Genomic DNA, 11,454 nt, shown 5'->3' with positions numbered 1-11,454 from the left:
ATCACCCTGTAGAAAATTCTGCCACAAACAAATTGCCCTGTAGAAAGATCAGTTAGAAGAAGTTACCTTTTAGAGAGTTCAGCTACAAAGAAACCATTCTGTAAAGAGCTCAGCTGCAAACAAATCACCTGTACAGAATTCAGCTACAAACAAATCACCCTGTAGAGAGATCAGCTAGAAGAAATTACCTTGTAGATAGTTCAGCTACAAACAAATCACCCTGTAGAAAGATCAGTTAGAAGAAGTTACTTTGTAGAGAGTTCAGCTACAAAGAAACCATTCTGTAAAGAGCTCAGCTGCAAACAAATCACCTTTACAGAATTCAGCTACAAACAAATCACCCTGTAGAGAGATCAGCTAGAAGAAATTACATTGTAGATAGTTCAGCTACAAACAAATCACCCTGTAGAAAGATCAGTTAGAAGAAGTTACTTTGTAGAGAGATCAGCTACAAAGAAACCATTTTGTAAAGAGCTCAGCTGCAAACAAATCACCTGTACAGAATTCAGCTACGAACAAATCACCCTGTAGAGAAATCAGCTAGAAGAAGTTACCTTGTAGATAGTTCAGCTACAAACAAATCTCCCTGTAGAGAGATCAGCTAGAAGAAATTACCTTGTAGAGAGTTCAGCTACAAAGAAATCATCATGTGGAGAGTTCAGCTGCAAAGAAATCACCACTGCCCAAATTTCAAGGCAATAGCTCTTTCCAATCTGAAGTTATCAATTGCCAAAGTTGGCAAATTGGATGTGTGTGGAAGGCCCCTTTTCGCAAATCCGGTCCCATAAGTATTATATATATAATTTGTACATGTACTGATAAAATATTTAAAGTACATCTACTTCATCTTTTCTTCTTCCTGTAGTAAAGAAAAAAAACATAGGTTAAAAAATTCCCAAAGCTGGCCATAGGCCGGCTTTGGGGTATACAAATACAAAATGAAATGAAATCTAATCCAAAACAGCCAAGCTGTAAAAAAAGTGTGCGGCCCTCAGAAAGGCTATGGTGAAAAAAGATGTGAAATCCAAGGTGGCGGCCAAGAAATGGCTGTGATGGTAGGTTAATGGTAAAAATTTTAATAACGACAATTCAGGTGAATTTTTGTGCCGCTTCACAAAATTTACCTGAATTGTCATTATTAAAATTTTTACCACTAACCTACCATCACAGCCATTTCTTGGCCGCCACCTTGGATTTCACATCTTTTTTCACCATAGCCTTTCTGAGGGCCGCACACTTTTTTTACAGCTTGGCTGTTTTGGATTAGATAATAGTTTCAGTTACAGTTAGAAATATTCCATTTACAATTGCAACTAACAGATTAATTACAACAATATTAATACCAATGAAAAATTACATGCATACAATAAATGACTTACCGTAACCTGTGTTGATATTCCCTATTACAAAAAAATTAATCAGTACTGCTTTTGGAATATCTGAGTCTTCCAAGGTCTGCAGTGTCAGACAGGCTCAAGAGACTACAGTCTTGTGTAGCTAGTATACATTCCCACATTTTTGGGTAAAAAGTTGTACTGACTGAGATAAAGAGAATTGACAACAATTTAAAAGTATTGCATGATACAATTAGTCAATTATTATACACATACAATATGACCGTATTTTGGAAAATCACCCTGATGAGTGCATTTGAATTTGATACAGAGTTTTTAGTTTCTGAAACACAGTATTAAGTTAATTCCTACCCATTTAAGAATAGAATAAACCATAGGTATAATAATAGCAGACATTATTTTAATCCCTGGGCATATGCTCAATTAGGGATTAAATGTTCACTGGTATATCTGTAGTTGTACAGGTGATCATGACCTCCCTTGTTTCCCTACTTGTTCTATGATCCCTATTACTTGCATGCTGTAGGAATTGCAGACCAAATTAAATTTATATATATAAAATAGTTTTGAATGATTAAAGTTTGCCCCCATGCACCCTTCTCTTTTTCCTCATTATCAAAACACACCTACACTTGTACTTTATTACATAGTTCAAATAAAAAACAACAACCTTTTGTTAACTATATAACAATAATGATGCTGTGTGTGTGTATAATAGAAATATTACGAGTACAGAAATGTATTGTTTTATTATGTGTACAAGATGTGTATATGTGTGATTTACAAAAAAATTATTCTTTAAAAATATTGTTAACTCTTATACAACAGTTGATTGATACAAGTTAGTAGTTACAGTGCTAGTAGATATTACAATGGTATAGCTATAGTCAAGTACAAAAATTAATAAAGTGTGTGTATACACATGTCACAATAATGTGTGTACAGTAATAGTGTATAGAATTAGTAGTCAGTTGTGTGAAATAATAAAAGTGTTAGATGTCAGTAGTTGGAAAAGATTTGAACCCTTTTGTTACTAGAGTCACTAACATAGATGCTACCATTAGGACTAAGAGCTATACCCCAAGGATAACTAAACTGGCCAGCATTAGATCCATTGGAACCAAAGCAATCGATGTAGTTTCCAGACTTGTCAAAGATTGATACTCGATAATTTCTATATTCAGTTACTAAGATAAACCCATTAATATCAATGGCGAGAGCACATGGACTACTAAGTTGACCCCTACCAGATCCTTGCGTACCAAATTTGCCTACATAATGACCATCAAGAGTAAAAGTGGCTACACAGTGTTTACTCCAATCAACAACAAGCAACTGATTATTTGTGTTAACTGCTACATCATAGGGACCCCACAAGTGTTCAGAACCAAAAGAGGTGCAGAATTGACCATTAGTTTGGAACACTGCAATATGTTTCTTACCATAATCAGCAACATATACTTTGTTGTTGTGTGTTGTGATACCACATGGCCCACTGAGCTTACCATCACCATCGTTACCAAACTGTAGTAGGTAATTACCATTGATACTGAACTTCTGTACTCTCTTGTTCCCACCATCAACGATGTAAAAGCGATTGTCACTATCAAAAGCAACACCACGAGGACTACTGAACTGGCCACTGCTGCTACCATTATTGCCAAACTTTTTCACTAATTCATCCTGACCATTAAATATGTACACACAATGGTTGGAGTCATCAGCCACTACCCACATGCCATCCTTACCAAATGCAATGTAACGGGGCGACCTCATGCTACCATTATCATTTACTATGGCATCAGGCATATTGATTCCTTGGTAATTCCTACCCACAACGATGCTGTATGGACTTCCCCTAATTTGCTGCCCATTTATGGACACAGACAATTTAGCATCTCCAACTTCTCCAGCTACAAAAGAAGCCACATAACTACCATCCTTGTTATCCTTCACCTCCCCAATGGTGACATTGCCTGTAACTGATTTTAACTCTACCGATATGTGATGACCTCCCTTTGTGCACTTTTCACCCTTACAATTGCGTGTTTGGATGGTGAAATCTACCTTGGTGTTATAACCTATGCTATGAGGAAGATCAACCACTTCTGAAGTATGTGGATGTGCAGAAGTAAACAGCTGACCTAGCAGTATATTAGGATTGGCGACAGGTACAAATTTAATTGAGTCAGTTTCAACAGGTAGAGTGTTCAGTGTTTTGTACTTGTCACTAACCTCCTTCATGCTTTTCTCTATATCTTCTTTCTTTTTGGATAACACCTTGAGGTCAGGAATCTTCTCAAGAGCTTCACGTTGTTTCTTCATCTTTGCCAGTTGAACTTGTACTGATTTTATGCCTTCCAGTTGTGTGGTCACTGCTTCCTCCTTCTGTGACAATTCATCTTGTAGTTGTTTTTTGAGTTGTAGATGATGTTTATTTAACTTAGTAAGTTGCTCAGCATAATGTTCGTCAATGATTTTGTCAATTTGTTTGACTTGTCTTTGTATGTTGTCCTTCATACTGATTATGTTCTTCTCAGCTTTGGACAGATTTTCACACATCTCCTCAACTGAATCAATTACTTTAACCAGTGAATTTCGGTGTTTGGTGGCTGCTATCTTCACAATATCATGTGCGTGTTCAACATGTTCCTTTACTGAACAAGACAGGCAGATTAAATTTTGACAATTTTGACAATAGTATTCTAGTTCATTTTTAGGATGTTTGGTACAGTTAGGAACCTTCTCTTTAGGCTGGACACCTGCACCACCAGTTGCCATAGGGAGACATGCTTCATTCAGCTGAACAACATCATGTGTCTTGTTCTTCTTCCTGTGACACTTGTTGCAGTCTTCACACAGACATAAGGTACAGTTGATACACAGAGCCACAACTGGGTCATCACTACCACAATCATCACACTTCACTTCTGTTTCATCATCAGTGTCATCATCTGATTTGTGTCTCAGGATCTTAACAAATTTAGCACAAAGAGAACAGCTCAGGTTGTTAGCAGTGTTCTTGTTAGTCTCCTGTTTATCAGCCATTGTAGTCAGTGATTGTTGTACCTACATTACAAGTAAAGGATGTAATAACACTGTGTAGTGTAGTCATTGAAATACATCAAGTAGCAGTCCCGAAGTTTAAAGCAACAAATAGCTATGGTAAATTATGTATTTTAAACAGTAACTGATATGCTCACTAGATGCACAGTTAGTGTACAGAAGTTATATACTGAATTGTATAAATACCAGACAACCGTTTCTCATCCCCCACCTGCATCACTTTTTATTCTTCCACTTCAACATAACTCACTGTTATCAACATGTTTTGATGCTGGTAAGACTGGCTATCATTTTACAGTACAGAAAACATTTTTTGCACCTCGATAGGCAGTAAAACACAATGTATTAAGTGTCTAGATGGAACTAGTGCTTTCAATGTCACGTGGGTGTGACTATACGTAGGGTTGGCAATGAAAAAATCGACCCTCTTTGCGATTAACTTGTAACTCAGGGGATGGAGTCTACCAATGGTCTAGTTTTAAATAGTGGGTTTGATAGCGACCAAATGCCTTCCATTTGGGATTTAGCCGTGTCGTAAATTTTGACGGATTCCGGCTCATTTTCATAAAAATGGGCAGGAACATCTTGAATGTTGTCCATTACTATTTTAGGTTATTGGGTGAGGTGCTCTATAAAATACACTTGTTTAAAAAGTGATTCGCTGTACTTCAATTTTTGCTAAAACGGCGCTTGACAGGTCTGCAATGAAAAATAAACCAACTGAAACTCACTTAATGAAGTCCAAGGTTGGTTTACTAACTCCCAGGAACCTTTTTGGACCTTATTAAGTGGAGATTCACAGTGTTTGCGTGCCAACGCAAACTGATAGCCCTCTCTCACGCTATGATTTAGAAACTCGCAGCATCTGTTTCACCAAGAATACACATCTGTTTTCTATAGCATAGTGACCACCATGTAATGTACCATTCATGGAAACATTCAAGCGTTCTAAGCAGCTTCGCTGATGCCCATTTTTATTTAAAAACCTGAAAAATCGCGAAAAATTAAATGCGCGCTACAGACAAAGCAAGAGGAATCACCGTATTATTACCCTATGATTTTGATGTATACTTGGGTAGGATTGATCACCCAGAGATGGAGGAGAAACTATAGAAGTTGATTTTTTCCATTGCCAACCTTACTATACGGAACATTCTGTGACGAGTTCTGAAAGTGCAATTAAAATTACTGAAGTAGGATTCCAGCATTAAAATAAGAAATATCTCAATTGTAATGTGAATAACGTGCCACACCCCTTGGAACACGAGTCAACAAAAGAAATTGAAAAACTTCAACTTACACCACACAAGATACATTCAGGCATAGATTTATAAACCCCAGGGGTTTATAAATCTATGCATTCAGCTTAGCACAAAAACGCTATCACACACTACAAAATGCTTACTAGCTTGTGACTCAAACAAGTCTGAACCGGTTTTTGCTCAAAAGTCGCTTGGAAACTGCAAATATTTGTAAGGAAATACCACAATCATTGCTAAACAAACACACCCTCACTCTAAACAAAGCCCATCAATTTTCATTGCGTTGTGCAGTAGAGCTGGGGTGGAATCTTCAATAGGTAATTTTAAAATAGTAGCTAGATATATTGTACGAAGAGCAACAAAATAATTACGTAAGTTACATGTTCAGTTTACTTTTGAATATTTCCAGGCTGGAGAATGCTGGGATGTCACTACTTCAGTCCAGTAGCTAGCTGTTTCAAAATTTGATGTTGGATAAAAAGAATACTTACAACAAAAGTGAGTGCATGGTATAATGAACAGCCAGGGGTTAGGGCATCGGCCTGGGTTGCAGGTTCAATGCTCAGCCTGGGTGTTATTTCCTTGAGTAAGACAGCTGTGAAACCAGGACAATGTTGTTGTCGTATATCATTATATGTGTGTATTGCCTTTGGTTACAGTGAAATCTTACCACCTCTTAATTAGTAGCCATGTTCTATACCATATGCGTATTTTGTACCATATGCGTATACGCGTACGGTACAACCATACACGTATGGTACGGAAAATCGTACCATCTGAGTATAGCTAACCTGGTATGCGTATAATATCAAGCAGAAGGTTTTTGCACTGCCGTACCTATTGACTACGCCTGATGGCACTCTGCTGTTCGGGAAAGAGGGAGGGGGGAGGAGCTAGTCTTTCTATTCAGTGAAGATCGAGATACTCTAATAGAGCAATCATATATTATTTTATTATTATTATATAATTGCAAGACCTCGCACAGCGAGTATAAATGCAATATTCAAATCAAAATATATAGCTACAGCTAACTAATTACAATTTTACAGTTCATTTATAAGAAGGTTGTTAAACACGGTGATAGATGAAGCTTCAAAAGTCTCTGGTTGCAAGTTGTTCCACATAGCAGTGGAAGGAAAGAAGCTGAATTTATATGTGTCAATTCTAGTGAATGGCAGGGTAAGTTGATCTGATTACTGCGATTAAGATATAATTTACTTTACCGCATGATGCAAACCTATTTAAAATAAAGCATTCCTTAAAATAAAAGAATAACATGATATCTCGCATGACTATATATAAGTGATGAAACTGACATGACATCTTAATTTAGGACAATATATGATAAAACCAATCATGAATTCATCACAGTGTTGGCAGATCCAGTCTTGAATTGTGTTAAGTCCTGCTGATCTGGTAGGATCTGATGAAATTCTACATTGTCAAAACTAATAAAGGTCAATCATCTGGGTTGGAAGCTTTACAAAAAACATGATAACACCTAGCTGCATACAGTATAAGTCTGAAAAGTATAATCAAAGGAAGGGGATTAAATATAATATGTCTTGATTTATACGTAGTCATTGGTGTATATCTAGCTATAACAATGTATCTCGTTGTTTGTTTAACATTTCATTTCATCAAAGCATCTGACAGTTCCACAAAATACATGCAATAGAGCCATCACCCATATAATTATGATGGTTTATGTAAGCACCTGTGGATTATTTTCTTGATGTCTACTGACTTTTGTACATATTGATTTATTGCCTCGTCCTGCTGTCTACTGCCTTATTTGTCATGGATTTCCATCTTGCATTTCTATAATAAATGACTTCATTTATCCACAGTGTAATTGATTTGAAAGTACACAAGCTGGTATACTGTATATGTTCTTTAGAATAGTTGAGTTAGAATGACCAGATTTGTGAAAAGGTACCTTTTCCACACATTTTACATACCAGCAAACAAAATGGCGTAACACTTGACTCCTTACACTGATAAACTTGCTCTTAGTATCAAAATGCAGATAGATACTAGTAGCTACTGTACACTCATGGATAATTACATACAGGCAATTATAAGGTATATGTTCAAAAACTTACGAAACCCTGAAGTTCAAAATATACATGGGTCAAATTTTGTCTGTGAAAAAGGTACCTTTTTGCAAATCCGGTCACAAATTATCTAGCTGTTGCATAGCAACTGCACACACTGTATGGTAAATTTTAATTTTTGTTTCTTCTTCCACACAGTACATTGTGGCTGCAATTGCTACTCATATATTGCTTCTTATTGGATTCATGATCCATTGTTGATACAATGAAAATTCAAAAACTAGGCCATTATTACAAATGCTACTCCTCCTTCATATCTGTAAAAGAGTTAATGATGTAATGTAATGATGTGACATGATGTAATATAATGTAATTTATGCATACCTGTAATATTGATATTGTGTACTGTAGTTGTAAGAGTTAGTTGTTATTGTGTACTTTCAGTTATTGATTAATAATATTATATACAGTAGTCTGTTTTGCCTATAAATGGTCTGCCTACACTTCCCTACAATTAGAACAATACCCACACATAATATTTATGTGTTTACAAATACTCCTGAAGATAGTCAAAGATTAGTACAATAATTAAAAGCTATATAGAGCGATATTACCCAAAACTCTACTAGGGGTTTCTCTATACTTGTATATATGAACTTTGTAAAAATGTGTTTGGGTTTAAAGGTGCCCAATTATCCCTTCAACATAAAACAAGAGCGGTATGCTCCTTGTCTTACTCAGAAACTGAAATTTGAAGTTTGATCTCTAAAGCATTATTTAGGACAAAAGACATTGATTTCTTTTAGGCTGTAGAATTGTGCCAGCATATTGATATTCACAATTTTTCAATGAATATAACTGGAATGCATAGTGATATAAACGCTAAGCCAGTAGAGGTAGCATTGTAGCTAAATATAAACATAAGATTTTGATATAATTATCCATATATTACATTCTGATTGGTTACAACATAGCAACCATATTAAATAATTTGCATCCATTGGCAAATGGAGCCAATTTTTTCAGGCATATATTATATTATTTCATTAAATATTTTATTCTATTGTTGCTACATATAATCTATTGTTTACTTTTAATTTGTTAGTACACTATAGCTTCCACTTAAAAATGGATATTTATGCCTGGTGGCACTAAAGGTGTGTCACAGTTGAGCAGACAATTTTAATCAGATGAGCTCGAGAAGTACAATGTATAATGATTGCTCAAACAGAGGAAGACCTGGAGAATGCTGATACAATAACATTGAGGGAGGTAGCAAAGAGATATAACTGTAGAGAAAGTAATGTTTTTAGTTTGCTAATTAATGTAAATCTGCATGGCTGTAGCTTATAGCAATATTAGACATGCTATACTCTAAGACTGATGCGCATAGTAATTAATTGTGCAATAAATTTTTTTAAACTGTAGTTCGCTGAATCTTTGCTATTGAATGAGGCATGTGCATTGCCTGCTGAGATGAAGTAGGAAAACATAACATGGCAGAGATTTTATGGTGAGTTTATGAGTTCTAATGTATAGTTCAGTAATGAATGTATATTAAGTAGCATTGTTTAATTGTTAAGTGCGTTGTATAGCTACTCGCTACTTACTGCATGGGAAGACAATGTGTTTAGCTATTCTTATCTGAATGTACTCTTTAAAGTTAACAACATCCACATTAATTTGTGCTGTAGGTCCAGTGTGATGAATATACTATTTACAGTATGCATAAACAAGAAAAGTACGTAAACAAGAAATTGGATCCTCAAAAGAAGAAGAGTGTACATAGTATATAAAAATGCAAATACAGTGAGGAGCCATGTTGCACAACTGATGACATTTACGAAGTTCATTTTTCCAGTCAGTTATTAGCTTTGCACAAGCAGTATAATTATGTATAATTCAGTTAGAACTTACTAGCTACCATGCATGTTGTAATTGCTCTCCTTGCTTATTTACCCAATTCTGTTGTAAATTGTCAGTTATCCACACTTATAATTGAGTATATTATAAGACCATCTGTATGCTTCTGACAGCTACTGTATAAAGTGGCATACATGCACAGTACCATTTATGTAAAGTTCTGCAGACAAAGTGACATAAGATTTAAGTACATTAGTATAGGACTATAGTGGGTATTGCATGGGCACGGCAAGGATAAAATGCATGTGTGCATGTGCTGATGAATAAATTTATAGTCACAGCTCAGTAGTAAGCAGATTATTGTGTTGAGTTCTAAGTTTGCTCAGCTAGAACTGAATGCTTGTAAGGACAGCCCATTGTAGCTAGGTGATGGCAAGGCTAGAGAAAAGGCATAATACGCATATGGTATGTACCATACGCGTATGTCTATACCGTACGCGTATGGTACGGAAAATCGTACTGTACGCGTATGGTACGTACCATACGCGTATGGTACATACCATACGCGTACGGTACAAAATACGCATATGGTATAGAACAGCCATATCACAAACATGGTGAATGTGTACTTTAAATAAAGGCCACACGAAAGGCCTGCTGTTGTTATCTAGTTAATACAACTCCCTAATTTTGCTCACTGGAGTAGACCAGCAAGTAGTTGGTGGTAGAGTCTGTGTATGTTAGTGGTTGTGAGTTGTAACATCCTGCATACATTGTATGATTTGACATGTAGGCAAAAACTATTGTCTAGGACTTGTATCATACATATGTACCTGTGTTAACCCGTTTCTTTTTAACACCAATGTAAGTTCTTTATTAGAACTAGTGGGGTCAGCCTCATTGGCAGGTTTTTTTTAGGGATGGGGGGTACTGGAATTGACTTTGTCCCTCCTTAAAAAACTGTTTTACCTCTTGCTAAAGTTGTTCATAATATACACACTAACAGATGGATAAATTCTAAAACAGTGTACATGTAGTGCCTATTGTAGGTAAATATATATTCAGTATCTGTAGTGATGCAAGTACACTCACCAATAATGTAAAGTAAAATCTTTAGCTTTTATTGTATCCACATATGTGAATCAGACTGTCAACTATAAAGCCTGCTGAAATGTATTTGCTTGCCAAGTTTCTCAAAGCTTCAATACACTGGTGGATCAGTATACATGCCAACTTCTACTGTAATTTAGATGAAGTTACCATCAGTCTTTGATGTTGTTATTGTTTTCTCACTTGTTAGAACTTATTGATGTATGTAGCACCCTGGAGAAGTATGTTTAAATAGTTGTGCACGATCTACTTTCTTATCAAAACTTTAGTGTTCCCTCAGACTTCATGTTTAAATGGTTATACATGCTCAACCTATACTACTGAAACTTTAGAGTTTTAGATTTAGTCAAAATTGCTTTCAGATTCTATGGTGTGCATGTCTATTTTCCAAAAAATTCCTGGGGGAGCATTCCCCCAGACTCCCTTCAGAAATAGCATGCTATACATGCTGGCTAATGCCCCCCTCCCCCCTGCTTGATTTGTCCCCTTTGCCTTTAGATAAATAACTGCTTCTTGGTATTTGGTTTGTTGAAAGCATTGGTAATGAATTAAGCTTTAGGGCATAGGGCCACCAAATGTTTCTGTAGATATATGATTCTTCATAGTGATTTGTAATGTCGTCATGTGTCCAGTATACTACCTGTACATTTAACGTCACTTGTCAGATATGATGAGTGTTTTGCTTGCTACCGCTTTGAATAGCATGAAAGACTAACATTTATTCTTACTATAGACTATTAT

The 11,454-nt window shown here is 36.0% G+C and overlaps 1 protein-coding gene and 1 long non-coding RNA gene across 3 annotated transcripts; one reads left to right on the top strand and one right to left on the bottom strand.

Moving 5' to 3' along the window:
- Positions 1 to 2,011: 2,011 nt before the first annotated feature.
- LOC136258696 (tripartite motif-containing protein 2-like) lies at positions 2,012 to 5,930 on the bottom strand. Its single transcript, XM_066052041.1, has 2 exons — positions 5,827 to 5,930; positions 2,012 to 4,424 (listed from the first exon to the last, which is right to left on the bottom strand). The coding sequence occupies exon 2, from the start codon at positions 4,401 to 4,403 to the stop codon at positions 2,355 to 2,357; it is 2,049 nt and encodes a 682-aa protein (XP_065908113.1). The 5' UTR covers positions 4,404 to 4,424; positions 5,827 to 5,930; the 3' UTR covers positions 2,012 to 2,354.
- Positions 5,922 to 9,742, top strand: LOC136258697 (uncharacterized). 2 transcript variants are annotated; one of them, XR_010702925.1, is made up of 5 exons: positions 5,922 to 6,000; positions 6,093 to 6,181; positions 8,846 to 9,012; positions 9,169 to 9,253; positions 9,435 to 9,742. It is a non-coding gene; the product is annotated as an uncharacterized lncRNA (long non-coding RNA). The 2 variants fall into 2 exon arrangements; XR_010702924.1 differs by having other exon boundaries at positions 8,846 to 9,040.
- The last annotated feature ends 1,712 nt before the right edge of the window (positions 9,743 to 11,454 follow it).

This window comes from Dysidea avara, chromosome 6 (assembly GCF_963678975.1).
Source record: "Dysidea avara chromosome 6, odDysAvar1.4, whole genome shotgun sequence".
In the NCBI taxonomy this organism is placed as follows: Eukaryota; Metazoa; Porifera; class Demospongiae; order Dictyoceratida; family Dysideidae; genus Dysidea; species Dysidea avara.
The sequence above is the reverse complement of the archived record's forward strand: the minus strand, read 5'-3'. Positions and strand labels throughout refer to the sequence as shown.